General features: G+C 53.9%; 2 protein-coding genes across 5 annotated transcripts in view; one reads left to right on the top strand and one right to left on the bottom strand.

The window, feature by feature from the left end:
- Positions 1 to 4,887, top strand: part of PYGB (glycogen phosphorylase B) — a 66,604-nt gene extending 61,717 nt beyond the window's left edge. For all 3 annotated transcript variants that reach the window (XM_055265612.2, XM_055265611.2, XM_063633862.1), the window contains 3 exons: positions 761 to 895; positions 2,502 to 2,568; positions 3,260 to 4,887. In XM_055265612.2, coding sequence (XP_055121587.2) covers positions 761 to 895; positions 2,502 to 2,568; positions 3,260 to 3,412 — 355 coding nt within the window. In that variant the 3' untranslated portion in view covers positions 3,413 to 4,887. The remainder of the gene's footprint in view (positions 1 to 760; positions 896 to 2,501; positions 2,569 to 3,259) is intronic.
- ABHD12 (abhydrolase domain containing 12, lysophospholipase) overlaps positions 1,329 to 20,150 on the bottom strand; it is an 88,618-nt gene continuing 69,796 nt past the window's right edge. The window contains exons 6-13 of one of the 2 annotated variants that reach the window (XM_055265630.2): positions 19,449 to 19,494; positions 15,456 to 15,585; positions 14,465 to 14,502; positions 13,995 to 14,074; positions 12,860 to 12,942; positions 10,344 to 10,422; positions 9,005 to 9,132; positions 1,329 to 1,610 (exon numbers count right to left, since the gene is read on the bottom strand). In XM_055265630.2, the coding sequence (XP_055121605.2) occupies positions 1,553 to 1,610; positions 9,005 to 9,132; positions 10,344 to 10,422; positions 12,860 to 12,942; positions 13,995 to 14,074; positions 14,465 to 14,502; positions 15,456 to 15,585; positions 19,449 to 19,494 (642 nt within the window). In that variant the 3' untranslated portion in view covers positions 1,329 to 1,552. Of the gene's footprint in view, positions 1,611 to 7,006; positions 7,675 to 9,004; positions 9,133 to 10,343; positions 10,423 to 12,859; positions 12,943 to 13,994; positions 14,075 to 14,464; positions 14,503 to 15,455; positions 15,586 to 19,448; positions 19,495 to 20,150 lie in introns of those variants that run through there. The other variant, XM_055265631.2, reaches the window with a different exon arrangement.

Below are 20,150 nucleotides of genomic sequence, written 5' to 3'. Positions count from 1 at the left end.
GTCTGTGACAGCTTCTCAGTTTTTCCTTGTTCTTCATGACCTGGACGTTCATGAGGAATCCGGCACTGGCCTGATTCCAAGCGATAATTACAAAGAAAAGGCAGTGTTGGCCTGATTGCCTTGAAGCGCTGGGGAGCCCGTGAAGCCTTAGGTAGGGTCAGGTGAAACCACACATGCCATCTAAAGTCAGAGCTGTGCCTTGCCGGCCCGAGCACACAGGCCTGTGCACCCTTTCTGTGCCCTCACACAGCTTCTTCCGCCCAGGCCCCGTCCTGGGATGCCCATGTCTGCCTGTCCCTCCCTCTCCCACTTAGCTCTGCCTTGTCCTGTCTGGTCTTGCTTGTGTTTTTCCATCTTCGAGGTCCCAGCCAAGGTGCTCCACTTCACTTCCTGCCCCTCCGGCCATCTGTTTTTCAAAAGCTCTGCCCAGGATTTCACAGTGAGCCAAGTTCTGAGTGGCTCTCTCCACTAGGGATGTGGCATGAGCCACTATGTCCTAGCAGATCTGCTAGTGATGACATTTCTTTAACAGTCAAAGGAGCAGGTGGGATTGGCTTTAGACTGACTTCACATCTCTGCGGGTCCCTGCTCAAGGGAATTGTAGCCACCCATAGCCACTGGCTGCTGCCCTGGACCATGCACGCCTTGAGCTCCCAGGGCCATCCTGGGGCAGGGGTTGTGCCAGGCACCAACATGGCTTGTCCCCCAAGGTGGCCCACCTGGGGCACTGGCTGCTGACTCCTGGCCCATCGCCTCACAGGTACAATGCCAGGGAGTACTACGACCACCTGCCCGAGCTGAAGCAGGCTGTGGACCAGATCAGCAGTGGCTTTTTTTCTCCCAAGGAGCCAGACTGCTTCAAGGACATCGTGAACATGCTGATGCACCATGACAGGTGGGACCGACTGCCCTGGTTGGCTGGCTGGGAGGGGTCCTCTTTGTGGGTTAGATATTCCACCTTGTTTGGAGAGCAAAACCCTTGCTTTCAGGACGTTTTCTGCACTGTGCCCATGAGACCTTACTGGGCAGAGCCTTAGACCCCAGCCAGGAGTTTGCGATGGCCTCTGGCAATGCCAGGGGGCCCTGGGCAGTGAGACAGCAGGAGAGTCCAGCCCCCAGGCCTTGTGGACCAATGTGCTGAGCAGGAGGGGGTGTCCTCTGCTGGTTGGAGGTCCCAGGGGCAGCCGTGTCCCAGCAGGCCAGTAGAGGGAGCATGGGCCCAAAACTCCCTGGGTGGGGTAGGGGGCGCACAAGGGCTGCAGAACTGCGGCAGGCGTCAGTGCCAGTGACAGGCAGTGGTGAAAATGGGTTTCACTTGCAACGATGTAACATTATAATGTAGTTAGTGTTTTATTTCAGTGCAGTTAGCACATGATATGGTTTATCTAGAGTTACAGACTTTGTAAGGTTTGCAGCTCAGGGCAGTTCTTTACCCTGTTGGCAAAAGTTGAATCCGGTGAGGGCTGGGAATTCACCTGTCCTCCACTTTCAGCTGCCTTTGGGTTAGTTTTGTCTGCTGCTCTTTGATGACTGTGTCACCTGTTGGCTTCAGTCACACTAGCTCTGACCACATGCTGGGATCTGGGCTGGAACCTGGGCCCTGCTGAGGCCTGTGATAAAGGAAGTGCTTTTAAAATTGTGAACTCTGCATTGCGTGAAGTGTGCTTCTGACTCGATAGTGAACAGAAATGCATTTGTAGATTAATAAATCTGGCATTTTTGTTCAGCACATCAGGAACTGCAAGTCAATATTTCCTGTGTAGGCAAATCCCAGTTAGACTTGAGATAAGACAGCAAATAGAGATGCCGTTCCCCAGCGAGTGCCCCTTGCCCTGAGGCGGCGCCATGGGCACTCCACTGTCTGCCCAGGAGGCCTCTCCCATGTTTAGCTCTAACTGCCCTGTGTGTGGAAGACACGTTTTAAACGCCAGTTTATTTAAAGGAGTGTTGGGTTGAAATAAGGTTTTTCTTTTTCTTTTTCTTTTTTTTTGAAACGGAGTCTCGCTGTCACCCAGGCTGGAGTGCAGTGGCGCAATCTCGGCTCACTGCAAGCTCCGCCTCCCGGGTTCACGCCATTCTCCTGCCTCAGCCTCCCGAGTAGCTGGGAGGGACTACAGGCGCCCGCCACCACGCCTGGCTAATTTTTTTTTTGTATTTTTTTTTTTAGTAGAGACGGGGTTTCACCGTGGTCTCGATCTCCTGACCTCGTGATCCGCCCGCCTTGGCCTCCCAAAGTGCTGGGATTACAAGCGTGAGCCACCACGCCCGGCCGAAATAAGGTTTTTCTAAAATATTGTCCCAGGACATAAGTGTTGCTCACAGAGAAGCCCTGTGGCCAAATGGGCCTGGCGCAGCCTGGCTCTGACCAGCTTTGTGGGCCCCTTCGCTCCAGGCAGGACCAGGTGGATGGTGCCTGGCCTCCTGCCCTGGGACTCTCCCCTCGGGACAGTGTGGGCAGGGCTCCCTGCTGCCCCGGCCCAGCCTCCTTTCTCTCATTCCAGGTTCAAGGTGTTTGCAGACTATGAAGCCTACATGCAGTGCCAGGCACAGGTGGACCAGCTGTACCGGGTGAGGCTCCTGGGTCCAGAGGCTGGGGGAGCAGCTGGGTGGGTCCATGTAGACATGTTGGGTCGGATTGTTTATTTCCCAATCTGAGTAGGTTCTTGGCCCAGGCCAGAGGGGTTTGTGATTCTGATCTGTCATCAGTCGGCTGTACCTGCCTTTAGGGAAGCTGTCACTGTCACTGTCACCCCCTCCGTTGAAAAAACAGCTCCTAATGGCCAAGAAAGGAATGTGGGGCCTAGAAACTGAGTGACGGGCAGGGCCCTGGGAGGGACCCTCTCTTCCCTCAGTCAGGGCTGGGCTCGAGGAAAGGCTGGCCTGGTGTGAGCTGCAGCTTGTGGCAGCTGTGAGGCTCCCTGGTGGAAGGAGAGTACCTGGCCATGTCCGCTGGCACTGGATCTGCCTGGGCAGTTCTTACCTGGTGTTATCCCTATCGTCGTCCTGGGGGCCATGCCCTAGCAGGAATTTTCGAGGCTGGGACCTTCTCTCCAGCTCCTTGTTCCCTAGATCTAGAATGTGGTAGCTTTCCTGGTCCGTGGGGGACCCTTTTCAACGACCAAGGTAATGTCCTCTTCTTCCAGCGGATGGCCCCAAGGCTCGGAGCTCATTTGGAAAGTCCTAAAGTTCTGGAATCCCATGCTTTTAGCAGCCCCTAGCCCTGTGACACCAGAGACTAATTTCATCTCCTTCCCTGCAGAACCCCAAGGAGTGGACCAAGAAGGTCATCAGGAACATCGCCTGCTCGGGCAAGTTCTCCAGTGACCGGACCATCACGGAGTATGCACGGGAGATCTGGGGCGTGGAGCCCTGCGATCTGCAGATCCCGCCCCCCAACATCCCCCGGGACTAGGCACACCCTGCCTTGGCGGGACCAGCGGGCATTTGTTTTCTTGCTGACTTTGCACCTCCTTTTTTTCCCAAACACTTTGGTGGTCCCTGCTTTTCTGAGTACCATGTTTCCAGGAGGGGCCATACAGGTCAGGGTGGTTTTGAGAGAGCAGGGCAAGGAAGGAATGTGCTAGAAGCGCTCCTAGTTTCTTGTAAAGGAAGCCAGAGTTGACAGTACAAAGGGTCGTGGCCAGCCCTGCAGCTTCAGCACTTGCCCCACCCAGAGTGGGAGGCAGGTGGAGCCGCCTGCTGGGCTCCCCCAGAACTTTGCACGCATCTTGCTATGTATTAGCCAATGTCTTTAGTGTTGAGCCTCTGGATTTTGGGGTCTGGGCCAGTGGCCATAGTGAAGCCTGGGGACTTGTGTTACTGCAACATCTGGGCTGCCAGCCACAGGGAAGGGCCAAGCCCCATGTAGCCCCAGTCATCCTGCCCAGCCCTGCCTCCTGGCCACGCTGGGAGGGGTCAGATCCTCCAGGCATCGCCTTCACACCCCCCTGCCCCCTGCCCCCTGCTCTGGCTCTGCACCTGGTATATGGGTCATGGACCCAGATGGGGCTTCTTTTGTAGCCATCCAATGGGCATTGTGTGGGTGCTTGGAACCCGGGATGACTGAGGGGGACATTGGAGTGGGTGCCTGTGTCTGCTGTCTCAGAGGTCTTGGTCAGGATGAAGTTGGCTGATGCAGCTTAGCTTGGTTTTGCTTATTTAAAAGAGAAAATAATAACTACACATGGAAATGAAACTAGCTGAAGACTTTTCTTGTTTTAGCAACTGAAAATTGTACTTGGTCACTTTTGTGCTTGAGGAGGCCCATTTTCTGCCTGGCAGGGGGCAGGTCTGTGCCCTCCTGCTGACTCCCACTGTGTCCTGAGGTGCATTTCCTGTTGTACACACAAGGGCCAGGGTCCATTCTCCCTCCCTTTCCACTGGTGCCACAGCCTCGTCTGGAAAAAGGACCAGGGGTCCCGGAGGAACCCGTTTGTGCTCTGCTTGGACAGCAGGCCTGGCACTGGGAGGTGGGGGTGAGCCCCTCACAGCCTTGCCCCTCCCCAAGGCTGGCAACCTGCCTCCCATTGCCCAAGAGAGAGGGCAGGGAACAGGCTACTGTCCTTCCCTGTGGAATTGCCAAGAAATCTAGCACCTTGCATGCTGGATCTGGGCTGCGGGAGGCTCTTTTTCACCCTGGCCTCCAGTGCCCACCAGGAGGATCTGTGCACGGTGCACAGCCCACCAGAGCACTACAGCCTTTTATTGAGTGGGGCAAGTGCTGGGCTGTGGTCGTGCCCTGACAGCATCTGCCCCAGGCAGCGGCTCTGTGGAGGCCATACTCCCCGAATTGGCCACTGGGGCCACCACCCTGACCACCACTGTGCCCCTCATTGTTACTGCCTTGTGAGATAAACTGATTAAACCTTTGTGGCTGTGGTTGGCTGATGTGGGGTCTATGTTTCACTAACTGCAGGTGGTGGTGTAAGGCTGTGGGAAACAGAGAACACAGGCCTGAGGCCCAGGGTGGTGCCAGTGCAGGGATGAGACCTGCAAGTGGGCCACAGGTCCCACCTCTGAAACTAGAGCTGAATTACACCCCATCATTCTGGGATTAAGGGCAGAAAAGTTTGCATCTCCACTAGGTGTGGGACCTGGGGCCATGTGTGCCTGAACAGCTAGTGTTTTTTTTTTGTTTGTTTGTTTTGAGATGGAGTTTTGCTTTTGTTGCCCAGGCTGGAGTGCAATGGCGTGGTCTTGGCTCACTGCAATCTCTGCCTCCCGGGTTCAAGCAATTCTCCTGCCTCAGCCTCCGGAGTAGCTGGGATTACAGGCGCCCACCACCACACCCGGCTAATTTCCATGTTTGCCAAACTCCTGACCTCAGGTGATCTGCCCACCTCAGCCTCCCAAAGTGCTGGGATTACAGTTGTGAAGCACTGTTCCTGGCCAAGCTAGCTATTTTCTAAAAATCCTATCAAATCCAGCCATTACTAAACATGCTATCTGGGGATAAGAAACACACCTTTCTGGTGTGACTTGTGCTGGTCCCTTTGCACCTGCGGCTTTTGTCTCCCACTCCTGGCCCTGGGGACCAAAACAAACATTGCCCCTCAATTGTACAGTTGCAGATTAAGAAATCAGGAGAAACGAGCCTAGGGCTCAGTGCAACCTTGAAGACCCAAGAACTGGGATGCTGGAGTGCCATGGGCCTCCTTGGCCTCAGTCCTAGTCATGCAGGGGTTGGTGCTGCCAGGTTGTCCTCATCCCCGCACCCACCGTGCACCTGGGTGGGCGGCACCAAGATGGTACCCTGGGAGTCTCTGCCTCCCCAGGTCTGCGGGGTTCTCTCCCAGGGATTAGTTGCTTGGACAACTGAGCTCAGCACCCTGGGTAGGGCACTTGGGTGTAATGAGCTGACAGGTGATGGAGCAGCTGCCACACAGAAGCTGCCTTTCTCGCTCTTACCTGCATCTGTCAGTTTTGTAAAAAACTAGCTTGGCCTAGTGCAATGGCTCATGCCTATAATCCCAGCACTTTGACAGGCCAAGGCAGGAGGATTGCTCAGGAGTTCGAGACCAGCCTGGGCAACATGGAAAACCCCATCTTTACAAAACATACAAGAATTAGCTGGGCATGGTGGCACGTGCCTGTAGTCCCACCTACTTGGGAGGCTGAGGTGGGGGAACTGCTTGAGCCCAGGAGGTGGAAGTTGCTGTGACCTATGATTGTGCCACTGCACTCCAGCCTGGGCAACAGAGTGAGACTGTCTCAAAAAAACAAACCCACCAGGAGCTTGTATTTTTAGTTTGGATCCTTGGCTGGGGGACTGAGGCAAGATACAAAGTAGCTTACACAGACAAAAAAATGAGGAAAAGATGAAGGCCAGCCCAGGTAGAGCAGGTCGCCTCTGCTTCGTGGTCAGGAGCCGCAGTGTGCGACAAGGCCAGGAGAGCAGCCTCGGGCTCTGTGCTGGAGTAAACCTGTGTCCTAAAGAAGGGGCTGCCTGGCTCCCCTAGGGGTTCCTACAGCCTTGCAAAGACACTCTGGGTCCCCGGCTCAGATCCCAACCCTGGGGCAGGTGGTGTCTCTGGGGCCATGGGTGGGCAGAACAGAAATGACACCGATTAGGGACCAGGAGCCGGGGCAGACCCTGGCCAGGAGGGGGGCCAGTGTTCTCATGAACTGACCTCAGAAGTAATGTAATGTCTACTCAGCTGCTCCCCTGCTTAGGAAAAGTGTTCTCTAGATCTGAGAACTGCTGTTAGGTAGCTCAGGGTACCCCAGCGAAGGAGGAGTGTAACTGCAAGGACCTCTGGGCTCCCTGCCAGCGCACAGCAGTTGCTGGGACTGCAACTTGGAAAAAGGGGCAAGCAGGTGAACAAAACTTCCTACTCCTGGCAAATTTCTGAGCTGCTGGGACTAGAAAATTTCATAGCCTGAGGCTGAGTCATGGAGTGGCTCCAAAGCAGCTAGAGGCTTTAGGCTCTGGGCTCTGAGCCTGGCTGGGGCGCCTGACATGGCAGGAGGCAACATTGACCCTTCTCGCGCTGCAGAGAGACAAAAGGACCACCACCACGATTTTATTCTTAAATAAAGCTCAGTCTAAGGCCAGGTTAGGCATACAGGTAGGTGAAAGGGGAGGAAGTGCAGATCCCGGGCACCTCCACTGTGGGTGAGTGGGCCAGCCCAGGGGAGGCGGGGCAGCTGAGAAAGGCAAGCAGGTACACAGGGCAGGAGGGGACGATGGAACCACTGGAGTCATTCTGCATGTGCTGGGAAGGCGCAGAAAGAACCTGGACCCCACATTCTCTGTGGGTGGTGCCAGAAAGCTCAGCATGGTCCCGAGCCCCCAGAGTCCCCTGTCTGGACTCCCCCTGCCCAGCTCAGTGCAGCATCAACTAGGCAGTGATGGCTGCCTGCTGCCAGTCTCCCAATAAAGATCTCAGGTTGAGGGGCAGCAAGGAGAGCCACATGCCTGCCACCCACGCTTTCCACACAGCCATGCTCAGACCTCTGGGCACTGCGGGCCTGCAGGAGCCTCCCCGCCTGGCAACTGAGTCCTCTCCAGGTGCGAGCTGGGCTCCTGAGCATTGCAGGCGCTGGCCCCCCGGGGGCTCCAGGATGCCGGGCTGCTGACTGGAGGAAAACGGGAGGAGGGCAGAGGTCTTCATGCTTCCTTCCCACGGCCAGGCTCAGTGCTGGTGCTCAGGCTCCGACTTCCCCAGGAATTCCCTAGACCACAGGACAATCAGGAGCCAATCATTTGAGCTCAGACCAAAGATCCTTCTCCACAGTCCTCACATTGCTATCTAAGGAAGCAGAGGCTGTGCAGAGAGGAGGCAGCCAAGAGCCCCGTGAGGATGCGCTGTAGCCCAGAGCAGCACTCAGTGAGTTAGGCAGGGCGCAAGCAGCATGGTGCCAAGTGAAAGCCCAACACACAGGCACGGAGACAAGGCCTCCGATTCTTGACCCTCAACTTCAGAGCTATTCTCTGGTCTAAATTTTCTATAAATATCTTCCTTTTATAGTGGGGAAAACTATAACCCCAAAGCAAACCCATACTCTGAGCCCACTGTCCTCTCAGCAACCCAGGTCCCTGTGCTAAAGGGACACAGCTTTGCCTCTGCAACTTCCAAAGGCAACTGGAGAAAAGCAGAAGTTTGCAGTAGAATTACTCACAGGATATACAGCACTGGGAGGCAATTCAGGCCACCAATTTCAGTCCCCTGCAGGGAGAAACTGGCACCTTGACCTACTTTTTGGAGCTGACTGGCACAACACAACAAAAAACTATCACCATTAGCAGCCTGGACCTCCATGGGTCCAGTGCTCAGGGTCAAAGTACCACATGCCCTCCTGGGCTCGGAAGCCTTGTCCCATGCACAGGGAGGGTTAGCATCTTGCCCAAGGCAGTGGGGTGGGGGCCTGTGTCCTCTGACAGGCAGGTAGGCGAGTCTGGGCAGCAACCTGCATAGGGCCCAGGGCAGTACAGAGGCCGGGGGTTGGTCTGTTCCACACACTGCCCTTGTCACTACTGCCAAGGCCTCACCCTCAGGCTTGGGCTCTGCACTCAGGCCCAGGTGGGTACTCGTGGCTCTCTGGGCTGGTGCCCATGTCCTGCCAGTGCAGGGCAGTCAGGAGCACAGCGTCCCTTAAAGAAGCAGCTGGCGACAGAGGCTTTTGAGGAGCTGGCCCAGGGGCAGCACGTACATCTGAGAGGTGTGTGGAAGAGATCCGAGGCCTGCAAATGGCTGGGGTGTCTGTGTCTGTAGTGCTCCCAAACATGTGGCCACCTGTGAGCGTGCGTGCCCTCCTGTGTGGGTCTGTACATCCTGTACAACATGGAGGTGGCTCACCCTGCATGATCATGTGAACAGTCTGGAGCGGGAGAGAGGCACTCCCTCAAACCCCTCTGCCAAGGAAATGGAAGGCTCCCAAATCACTGTGAATCTTGGCCCCACTGAGGCCCCCCGAGCAGCTTCAGCAGCTGCCACCTGCTGCATGTTAGGTGTGAGCCAGTGCTGCCCAGACGAAGCCCCTGGGTGGGAAGAGAATGTCTCACCTCAGTATCCGTGGCAGCTCAGGGCTCTTGTAAATGTATTTGTGCCTGTAGCCAAGGTCTGAATGAAAGGGCACAAACTGAACTTTGAAGTCTCGGAAGCTTCGAGATGGTGCGGCGATGCTATAGAGCTGGGGAGAGAGAGGGGTCAGAGCCTGAGGCAGTGGCCTGGCATGGGGGTCCCAGCCTGAGGAATACCAGCTTGGCAGCGTCCGCTTCAATAGAAACCAGTCCAGAGTCCCACATACACTGCTTGTTGCCACAGCTGGTCGTGACCAGGAGGCCCGGGGGTGGGCTGGCAGGAGTCAGGCCCCAGGCTTGGCTCCTGGGCACACACCACTCAAGATACTGTCCTCACACCTTACAGACTGCCCTTCCTCTGGGGAGTGGCTAGGTGGATGAGCCAGACCAGGTGCCTGGGAGGCTCTGATGGCAGGGATGGCACAGTCTTGGGGAGCTGGGACAAAGGGTATGTGCCTCAGGCTTAGCTAAGATGGGCTTGATGTGCCCATCTCAGCCCCTTCCCTCTCATTTCGGCAAGGGTAGGTGGGCCTGAGTTGTGCGCTGCTGGGCAGCTCTGCATCCTGCCCCTGCCCTGTGTGGCTCCGTCATCTGTATGCCTTATGGAGCCTGACTGCATGGGGGCTCTCAGAACAGGAAGTGCTCCCAGCCCTGGGCTGAATCCGTGGACGAGGCCTGCACACACCCAACTAGTTTGCCCTGCCCTGCCATTACCAAGACCCAGGCTGCGTTCTCTTACCCTATTCTGAGCCACAAATCCAATCCAACTTGCTGACAGTCAAAGCAAATTCAGCAAAAGCAAACACTGAGGCCCCACAGACAGCATGGTCTGGTTCTGGTATCAGCGCAATTCCAAAGGCAAGGAAACAGGCTAGAAGTTTCTGTATCAATTTTGACTGTGACCCCTGCAATGGGCTTGGGAGATCCTCATCAAGGGGTTCTTTGCCTTCAGCGCATAACTGATGATCCCCTCCAGCTGAGTCCCAGATTGGCCTGGGCCCTGATAACATAGGCAGCCCACTCTGAGAACCCCTGTGTGAGGACTGGGAACTATCTGCTTATTTTTCATAGTTCTTCTTGGAGACAGCATCAGTGGGCCCCTGCCCCAACCTTTACACCAGACCTCCTATGTCCTTCTGAATTAGCCTGGAGGTGACGCAGGGAGGATGAGGTGGCCTCCTGAGCCTGACGTGGCTGGTGCGCAGCCCGTGACGCAGCATGCAGGGGCTGCCTTCCCGCCTGCCCACTCCCAGCCTGGCCCACCCACACTGGCTGAGTGTGCAAGATGCCAGCTACACCAGAGGCAGAGGCCAGGACCCACCTTTCTGCCAAGATGGAAGGGCACCACCGGGTCGTCCTCAGCGTGCAGGATGAGCAGGGGACAGGAGATGTGCTTCACACTGTGGGAGGGAGAAGGGGCTAGACCAAGACCAGAGAAAGGGCAGACCCTCTGTCCGTGGCAGGGATCCGGGTTCGGGGTGTGTTTTGCGAAACAGCCCGATTTCTGCTGGATTTCTTTTTACTAGACAACTGAAAGTTAACTCTTCATTATCTCTATGAACATCTATTCCAGCTAGATGACAGGTGTCAATCACAGCTATATAACTGGCCCCGGGAATGTCTTCTGAAAATTGAAAATGATTATTTTTCCACCAGATATATTCTTTAAAAGTCACAAAACAGTATTTTTTAAGCTGAATAATTCAGGTGGGCCAAGACACTTAGTGTAAATGAATGTTACTAGGAATCTGTTGGTAAAAAAAAGTCAGTGTCCTCCAATTTATCTGTGTAAGTGACATTTATGGTCACTCCAACTCTGAACATTTAGAAGTGATTTAGGATTTTCAGTAGGTTTAATAGATCCAAATCCTTCAGCAACAAACCACGTAATAGAAGCATGGGCTGCCAGGACCGGCGGAGCCTAGGCTCTCCTGTGTGGCCCTCACTGAGGTGGTGCTGGACCCAAGTCTCCTTTATCCCCAACAGGGCTGCGTGCTCCGTGAGGGCAGCACTGGCGCACGCCTGGCACCTGGAGCAGGACCTGGTGGGGAGCCCCCGCCCCGTCTCTGCTGCTGGCAGGAGGCACACACTCTTGCTTCCCAGTAAGGCTTTTCTGATGTGCGAGTCCCTCTGACCAGAGGCTCTGGAGGAAGCGGCAGTACTTGGGATTTCCCAGACCACGGCCCACCTGAGCTCAGGAAAGCCCCTCCTGCCCTCGGAACTGTGCCCCTGACTTCCAATGAGCTGAGGGTGGGGGTCTCACCCAGGGTCACCTGTACTCCATCTGGCTCAGCTGGGAGGGTCAAGGCCAAAGGCAGCTTCAGGGACATGGTACTCAAACTTGCTTTTTTGTTTGTTTTTATTTTTTATTTTGAGATGAGTCTTGCTCTTTTGCCAGGCTGGAGTGCAGTGGCACGATCTCGGCTCACTACAACCTCTGCCTCCCGGGTTCAAGCGATTCTCCTGCCTCAGCCTCCTGATTAGCTGGGACTACAGGCACGAGCCACCACACCTGGCTAATTTTTGTATTTTTAGTAGAGATGGGGTTTCACTGTATTAGCCAGGATGGTCTTGATCTCCTGACCTCGTGATCTGCCCACCTCAGCCTCCCAAAGTGCTGGGATTACAGGCATGAGCCACCATGGCTGGCCTACTTTTCCTCTTTTTTAAAGAAATCAAAATTCATGATATAAAAATGTCACAAAGACAATATCAATACAATCTGAAAAAGGTTTAAAAAAAACCGTTAACTAGAATACTTAACTTTTGGTTTACCTAATAGATTTTTAACAATAAACTTTGTAATATTTTTCTATAACCAAACACAAATCAAATGGCTGAGGCAAAGTCATTTTCTGATTAAGTTAGTATCAGCCGGGCGCAGTGGCTCACACCTGTAATCCCAGTACTTTGGGAGGCCAAGGCGAGCAGATCACCTGAGATCAGGAGTTCAAGACCAGCCTGGCCAACATGGTGAAACCCCGTCTCTACAAAAATACAAAAAATTGGTGGAGCATGATGGCGGGTGCCTGTAATCCCAGCTACTCAGGAGGCTGAGGTGGGATAATCACTTGAATCCAGGAGGCAGAGGTTGCAGTGAGCCGAGATCGTGCCATTGCACTACAGCCTGGGTGACAGAGCAAGACTCCATCTCAAAAAAACAAAAGCAAAAAAACAAAAAAAAAAGAAGAAGAAAGAAAAATCAACCAGTTAATATCACTGTTTTAATATGTGTTTTGGTTTTCACAAACCATTTTGAAATAAAACAACTATATGGACAAAAACTATGTTATTTTAATATTGCTTTACTTCTATGATCTTTTCAGATTTCTTATTTCTTTCTGTTACAGTTCTTTACTTGCCCCCTGGCCCATAATTTTTTTTTTTTTTTTTTAGTTTTGAGACAAGATCTCACTCTGTCACCCAGGCTGGAGTGCAGTGGTGCAATCACGGTTCACTGCAGTCTTGATCTCCCCAGGCTCAGGTGATCCTCCTAACTCAGCCTCCGATGTAGCTGAGACCACAGATACACGATGCCACCATACCTGGCCAATTTTTGGATTTCTTGTAGAGACAGGGCCCTGCTATGTTGCCCAGGCTGGTCTCAAACTCCTAGGCTCAAGCGATCTGCCCTCCTCAGCTTCCCAAAGTGCTGGGATTATAGGTGTGAACCACGGTCCCTGGCAGGCTTTCCCTTTTTAAAGACCCGTTTGCTAGAGAATGACCCTAAATACTCTGAATTCCATCCTATTTGATTACTGTGACTAAAGAGGCTCATCCAGGGGTTCTCAGAGTTTTTCTAAATAGGAAAATTAGTTCCTATCCCATAATACTCACTTTTCATCATTTGCAAATTTAATTCCACTGCTTGTAATAGGATCAAGGAAGAACCAGTCAAACCCAGGGAAGTATCGATATATCTGGAGACAAGACGGAAACCATTTTCAGAAGCGTTGGTTAAAATATCCAGGCATAGGTCAAGGGTGCAGACAGTTTAAGTTCAGGAATCTACAAGGCGTTGCCCATAACTACCCTACCTAAGGGAGCAGAGGTGACATTGCCAAGGGGCCACCAGAGCTGTGCCCTGGCACTTTCTGCCCTGGCTGTGTCCTGGCTTTGCTGCTAGGGACAGAAGAATCACCTGCCAGGCCCCACAGACTGGCATGGCAGGGGCTGCCCTGCAAATGGGGCTCCCACACCTCCCAGCCAGGCCAGAATCCACCCCAGAAACCAGTCTTCCCACAGACACCAGGGCTGCCACCCCTGAGAAAATGAGGTCTATGGACAGTTTCCTCACACAATTTAAGAAAAGCAGCACCAAAAAGTAAGATAAGATAAAAGGCTCTTCTGGTCAGTAACAGAACAGCATGAGGCCAGGATAGGCTGACACAGGCCCGAGAATCCATGGCCAGTGGGGAGCACGGAGATCACGAACCAGAGTGAGAAGGAGGGGAAAATAACTGTCTAGGTTTTAAGGGAAGGTCCAAGCTTCCATTCCCAGCTGGGGAGGGCACAGGTTGGGTGGGGCCTGGCTTACCCAGAATTCCCACTGGGGTTCACCTGAGCCTTTCCCCAAGATACAACTGGGAGGCCAGACTCCCTGGTCCACAGAGTCCAGCCCCCAAAGCACTGTCCTCATACACAGAGAGGGAGGCACCCCCAGCTCCACTCCTGAGCAGGAAGGCAGGGCTGTCAATACAATGTAGTCAATGACACCACATGCGCCCGGCCTCCACTGGGTCCAGCTGCCCTCAAATGACCCAATTATGACCTGTCATTTCACCTGGCTGCAGGTTATAAACTTCTCGGGCAGCTCTGTGGCCAAACTAGTATTAATTTTTAATGAAATCTGTATTCATTAGAATATTTAAATAATAATTTTTAATAATTATTATAACCTATCCTGTAATTAGTTATTTCTATAACTTATCTTAATAATGAAAAGTTAATTTTTAATAAAATCTGTACTTGCCACTGAAAATGGATGGCTCTTAGCTTCTTCGCGGATATTAGTGAATGGAGATTCCAATATAAGGGCATCTGGAGGCGTCTCTAGATAAACAAACAGGGAACTGAAGAGGTAGGCAGGAAGCCAGCGACATACAAGTGGCCTGTGGGGCTCTGAGGGGCCCCCAGAAAGCACAAGGAGACCACAGCGCCTCCCCCCAGGCATCTACCTCGGCAGGCCTCAGATAGCCCCAGGGGTGTCCGCCAGGTCACTCCTAAAAAGCAGACTTGCTGATGCCGCTCTGGGGCCAGGCCTGTGTGAGGCTCCCCAGCTCCTCAGGTGTATCATGGGAAGGGTGGCTGGTCAGCCCCAGGCCCCCCAGAACGTGCAGCTCATGCTGCTCTGTGAGGACGGCTGAGCACTTGCAGCAGGGCCGGGACTGGGGAGCACCCTGAATGCTCACTGCCACGGCTAGGGCCCAACAAGGCACTCACCTCGCTCACAGAGGCGCCGCACTAGATTTGTCGCCACACTAGGAAAAAAGAAAAACAGCTTAGTTGAGTTATGATAAAACTGTTTGAGATGATATGGGCCTTATGCTGGAAAGTGCTCAGAGGGGCCATGGGGTCTGTGAAGCTACTGGAGTTTCAGGACAGAGTGGGGGAAATGGAGATCCCTCTAGCACTGGGGGTGACCTGGCTGCCCCACCATCAGCTGACCCCTGCAATGAGGGTTGTACCCACAGCCAGTCAGCTTGTCCCCGAGGTGTGTCCTGCTGCCTCTCAGTGCCCATGCCCTCCCAATGGCTGGGCCGCCTGTCGGCTGGGGGTGGCCAGCGTCTGCCTGCACCTCTCCTGGAGCCCACCACACCCAGGGCCTCTCGCCATCCCAGGACCACACCTGGTGGACCATGCAGACGGCCAAAGGGATGGCCGGTGCCCCCCACCCACTCCTCTCCTGGACGCTTCCCAGCCTGCAAGACGCCATTCAGGTGCTGGGAGAAGGGCTGTCACGAAGGGAAAGGCGGCAGAAAGGGAATGGCAGTGAAGGTCTGGGGATTGGGGCCCTGAGAGCAGTGGTTCCCGCAGAGACTGTGGACCTCGCATCAGCAGAGATGACTCAGGCTGCCCACAAAGGGAGTGTGGAAGTACCTCCTGTCCTGGCCTATGTGAGAAGCAAACCACCCACTGTGCCCTCCCCCAGCTCTGAAGATGCTTCTTCCTCAGGGCCAAGTCTCCCTGCGGAGACGCCTCGACCTCCACTGCCTATGTCTGTCCTGAGCCACTTCCTGGACGAGGAGCTCAGATCCTCTGGAGTCTCTTTGGAACTTCCCCTCCTGCCTCTGTCATGGGGATGGGAGCAAGGCTGGTCGGGACTAATGGTGCCACAGGGTTTTCAGGGATGGTGGACTCTCTAGATCCAGGCATGGGAGTCTCCAGGAATACTGACTCCCACTAAAGGCTGCCTCCTGCTGGGCTCCCTTACCCAGTGCCCAGAGAGTGGCCCCAGATGTACACGGGGTTGTCACCACTTCTTGCTTTGATCCAGTCAAAAACGTGGAGTGCGTCATAGGTCATGCCCCGCTCAGATGGTGTTCCCACCGAGTCACCCCAACCTGGGAGGGAGAAACGGCAGGATAGGGAGGTCAAAGGCAGCTCACAAAACCTGGACAAACACACCTCCCCAAGGGAGCCCAGGGCCAGGAGGAGACAGGGAGGGGCCCGCTCGGCCCGCCCTTCCAGAGTCCACAGACCCACCCAGGCCACTGGGCAGAGCAAGCAGTGGGGAGAACGGGCACACTCCCACATCCCCACCACCCCTGGGGAAGGCAGCCCAGCAGCAACCCTGCCCTGCCCCTACTGACTGCACAAACCAGACGTCCCCTCACAGGGTCACTCTAAGTTGGTGAACTGCAAATTTGAATGGCAACTAACAGCAAGCTGAGTCAACAGAACAGATCACAGAGCTTCAGAGCTGGCACCGGCATCCTCAGGCCAGGGCTGGGGCTTGCCCCACCCTCTTGGGCAGGGGAGTGAGCTCACTTCTCCCGCTCTCTTTCTTAACAGGCAGGCTAGTGAGGTCTAAGGCAGTGAAAGCCTCTGCCACCACCATTCTCAGCTCTACACTTCTCCCTCATACCCCAGCAGCATCCATGTGTCCCACTCCGAGCTCCGACGAGCAGCAGTGCAGATGGTGTGGTCAGATGAGCAGCCCCCGGGGCCGCTGGCTGGACACCAGCCTCCTCAATGCCAAAGGCTTGGTCAGGGGCAGGACAGGGAGTGGAGTCTGGAGGTTCCCAGAACAGGGAGGGCATTTCTGGGTTCAAGGCAACTCTGACCCAGGAAGGGGAAAGGGGCTGTTTCCCCTTAGGGTCTAATTAGCATCTTGTTTGCATAACAGAAAACACTACCCTCTCTGCCCCCAAAATTACAACCTCCCAAGGGTCCCTCCCCCAGTCTGCAGTAAAGGTGGAGTGCAATTATCTTTCCAGCAGCCCAGCAGTGAGTCATCATCAGATGATCTGAAAGCACCACAAAGGTCAGAAAGAGCAGGTTGTGCAGTGTAAGCAAACCCCACAGTTAGTGCAGAACTTGCTGTTTCCCGACTCAGACACTAGAGGAGGGAGGAGGCCATGCAGAGGGCCAGGGCCAGGCTGGGAGGCAGGGGTGTGGGGACATGAGACAGAAAAAAACAGAGACAGGGACAGGAGACAGAGACAGACAGGAAGACTGAGAGACAGGGACAGAGAGGCACAGAGACAGGCAGGAAGACTGACAGAGACAGGCACAGAGACAGGGACAGGAGGCAGAGGGATGCGGACAAAGAGGCAGATGCAGTGAGAGAGAGAGAGGGGGGGACAGTCGGAGATGGAGCTGGCAGTCTTGGTGCCAATTAGAAACGCAGACTCCACGAGAACTGAAACAGGAAGTGCTGTGTGGGATTTCATTTCCTGACAGAAGTGTGGGGAGATGAATGGGAAGAAGCCACTCCTTCTCCCTCTCCTAAGGTCTCTAGCATGAAGCAGAAGAGAACCCGTGTCAACATGGAGAGAAGGAGAGAACAAACCACTTCCTTGCTCCTCATTCTGGAGTTTTTCCCAGCCCACAACTGTCATCCTGATGGAACTTTCTCCCTGTGGTTGGCAGCATGGTGGCCCCCAAAAGTGTCCACGACCTAATCCCTGGAACTTGTGAACATGTTGGGTCACATGGCTGCGGAATGAAGGGTATGGAAGGAATGAAAGCTGCTAACCGCTTGCCTTGAGATGGGGGTGATCCTGGACAAGCTGGGTGGGCCCAAAATAACCACAAGGGTCCTCATCAGAGAAAAAGGGAGAGAGGAGTCAGGGTCAGAGCCAGATGACCTGCGACTCAATCACGGAAGGGCTGTGAGCCAAGGAACACAGGTGGCTGGAAAGGGCAGCCAGGCATTCTCCCTGAGAGCCCTGCTCCCACCCACCCTGATTCCAGCCTGGGGGCTGCAGATTCTGAATTTCTGACCTCCAGAACTGCAAGACGCTACATGTGTGCTGGTTTAAAGCACTGTTTGTGGTAACATGTTATAGCAGCAACAGAGAATCAACACAACCCCCACATCCAGGTGACAGCCTCTCTCCTTTGTCCCTCCCATATCTCCTCTTGGTCTGAGGATAGACACGCCACCTGCCTTCCAGCCACGCTGCCATCAACTCTTTGATCTCTCCAGCTGAGGACTACATGGTGGAATACACTTTTTGAAATTTTTGAGACAGGGTCTCGCTCTGTCACCTAGTCTGGAGCACGGTGGCATGATCTTGGCTCACTGCAACCTCCGCCTCCTGGGCTCAAGCTTTCCTCCCACCTCAGCCTCCTGAGTAGCTGGGATTACAGGCACCTGCCACCAGCTCAGCTACTTCTTTTGTATTTTTAGTAGAGGCAGGGTTTTGCCATGCTGCCCAGACTGATCTCGAACTCCTGGTTTCAAGCAATCTGCCCACCTCAGCCTCCCAAAGTGCTGGGATTACAGGCGTGAGCCACCGTGCCCAGCCAGAATACACTTTAAAACAGTCTCTCAGCCAGTTGCAATGGCTCACTCACACCTGTAATTGCAACACTTTGGGAGGCCAAGGTGGGCAGACTCCTTGAACCCAGTAGTTCGAGACCAGCCTGGGCAACATGGCAAAAGCCTCTCTTAAAAAAAATAAAATAACATTAGCCAGGTGTGGTGTGTGCCTGTGGTCCCAGCTACTAGGGAGGCTGAGTTGGGAAGATCACTTGAACCTGGGAGGCAGAGGTTGCAGTGAGCTGAGATCACATCACTGCAATCCCGCTGGGTGACAGAGTGAGACCCTGTCTCAAAGCAAAACCAAAACCAAAACCAACCAGTCGCTCACTGTTAACACCAAGTATTTCTGTTGCCCATTAAGCCACAGTGTGCTTGGTATATATCAAACTGTGGATTCTTGATTTGTTCAGTGGCAAGCCCTGGTTCATTCAAAAAAGCAGAAATGCTGAGGTGCAGAAGAATCTATCTTCTCTCTTAACAGTTTTTTTTTTTTTTTTTTTTGACATGGAGTCTTGCTCTGTCGCCAAGGCTGGAGTGCAGTGGTGCAGTCTCGGCTCACTGCAAGCTCTGCCTCCCAGGTTCAAGCGCTTCTCCTGCCTCAGCCTCTCCAATAGCTGGGACTACAGGTGCGAGCCACTACGCCTGGTTAATTTTTGTATTTTCAGTAGAGATGGGGTTTCACCATGCTGGCCAGGCTGGTCACGAACTCCTGACCTCAAGTGATCCGCCTGCCTCAGCCTCCCAAATTGCTGGGATTACAGGTGTGAACCACCATGCTCAGCCTCTCTTAACAGTTCTTACTGTCTTCATAACTTTAACAAGACAAGCTTTGATGAAAATAAACCGTGTCTGACGTCCAGCTCTGCAGTCTAAAAAAGACAGTATCTTCTAATTTAAAATGTTACAGTTGGGTGCAGTGACTCCCGCCTGTAATCCCAACACTCTGGAAGGCTGAGGCAGGAGGATCGCTTGAGGCCAGGAGTCTGAGACTAGCCTAGGCAACACAGCAATACCCCATTTCTACTAAAAACAAAAACAAAACAGCGGGTGTGGTGTCGCATTCCTGTAGTCCCAGCTACTCGAGAGCCTAAGGCAGAAGGATCCCTTGAGCCAAGGAGTTCAAGGCTGCAGTGAGCTACGATCATGCTACTGCACTCTAAGTTGGGTGACAAAGTGAGATATTATCTCAAAAAAAAAAAAAAAAAAGTTGCTGACAGGGCATCTGCTGGGGGCTGCAGGTGCTGAGCCTCCCCTACCAGAAGGGGCTCTCCCGATAGCTCCATCAGGGGCTTTGTGAGGACCCAGGACACCATCACAGCACAGCCAAAGCAGGTGCTAGCCTTGCTCCAAGCCTCTTCAAGTGAAGCCTGCCCATGGGATACTGCCAGCAAGCAGTGGAATTGTGCTCAGATGCTCTTGCAAAAGAAATCTCACCTCTGTAGTCAAAGGTGACCACATGGTAACCAAGGGAACTCAGCACCTGTAAAGTGAAAAATAAACATCTTTGGCAACAAATCCAAGCATCTGTATTGAGGGCAGCTTGCCGCTTACTAAACTCATCCAACTTTCCTGTGCCTTGTACATAGTGGCAGCTTCATAAAGACTGTGACATGCTGCCTGGCTCCTGGCTGGGTTTTATGAAACCCTGATGCCAACTGCCACTGCAGGGCCTGCTGATATCCCTGCCTGGGAGCACAGGAAGGCTCTCCCTTCCTCCTGCTTAGATGCTAGGGGGCCAGGCACAGACTCCCGCAGGTCCCAGGCCGAAGTTCCACTCGTGCTGCAGGGTAGCCTCTGGGGCGGCCTCCTCTGGGGGCAGACAGCTCTCGGTGCTGCAGTGTGATGGCGGACCCCCAGGAGGAGGGCTACACTGTGCAGAGACCCTATCTGGGGACCCTTGCTGCAACCCAGTATTTCTTGGATTTTAAGCTGTTGTCAATTTTTTTTCTTACTGTTATTTTTTTTTAATCCCTACAGACTAGCTGACCTCTCTCATTTAGATCACTCCTCAAACACCCGCCCCTGTGCCCTTGCTGGGGTGTGCCAAAGCAACATAGGAGGCTGCCGCACCATCACGTCACCCAGAATCACAGCTCCCTTCTTTAGGGGGGGAATTGAGTGCTTCCCCAGGGCAGC

The sequence above is a fragment of the Symphalangus syndactylus genome, chromosome 24 (assembly GCF_028878055.3).
Source record: "Symphalangus syndactylus isolate Jambi chromosome 24, NHGRI_mSymSyn1-v2.1_pri, whole genome shotgun sequence".
NCBI classification, from domain to species: Eukaryota; Metazoa; Chordata; class Mammalia; order Primates; family Hylobatidae; genus Symphalangus; species Symphalangus syndactylus.
This window is presented reverse-complemented; position numbering and strand designations above follow the sequence as displayed.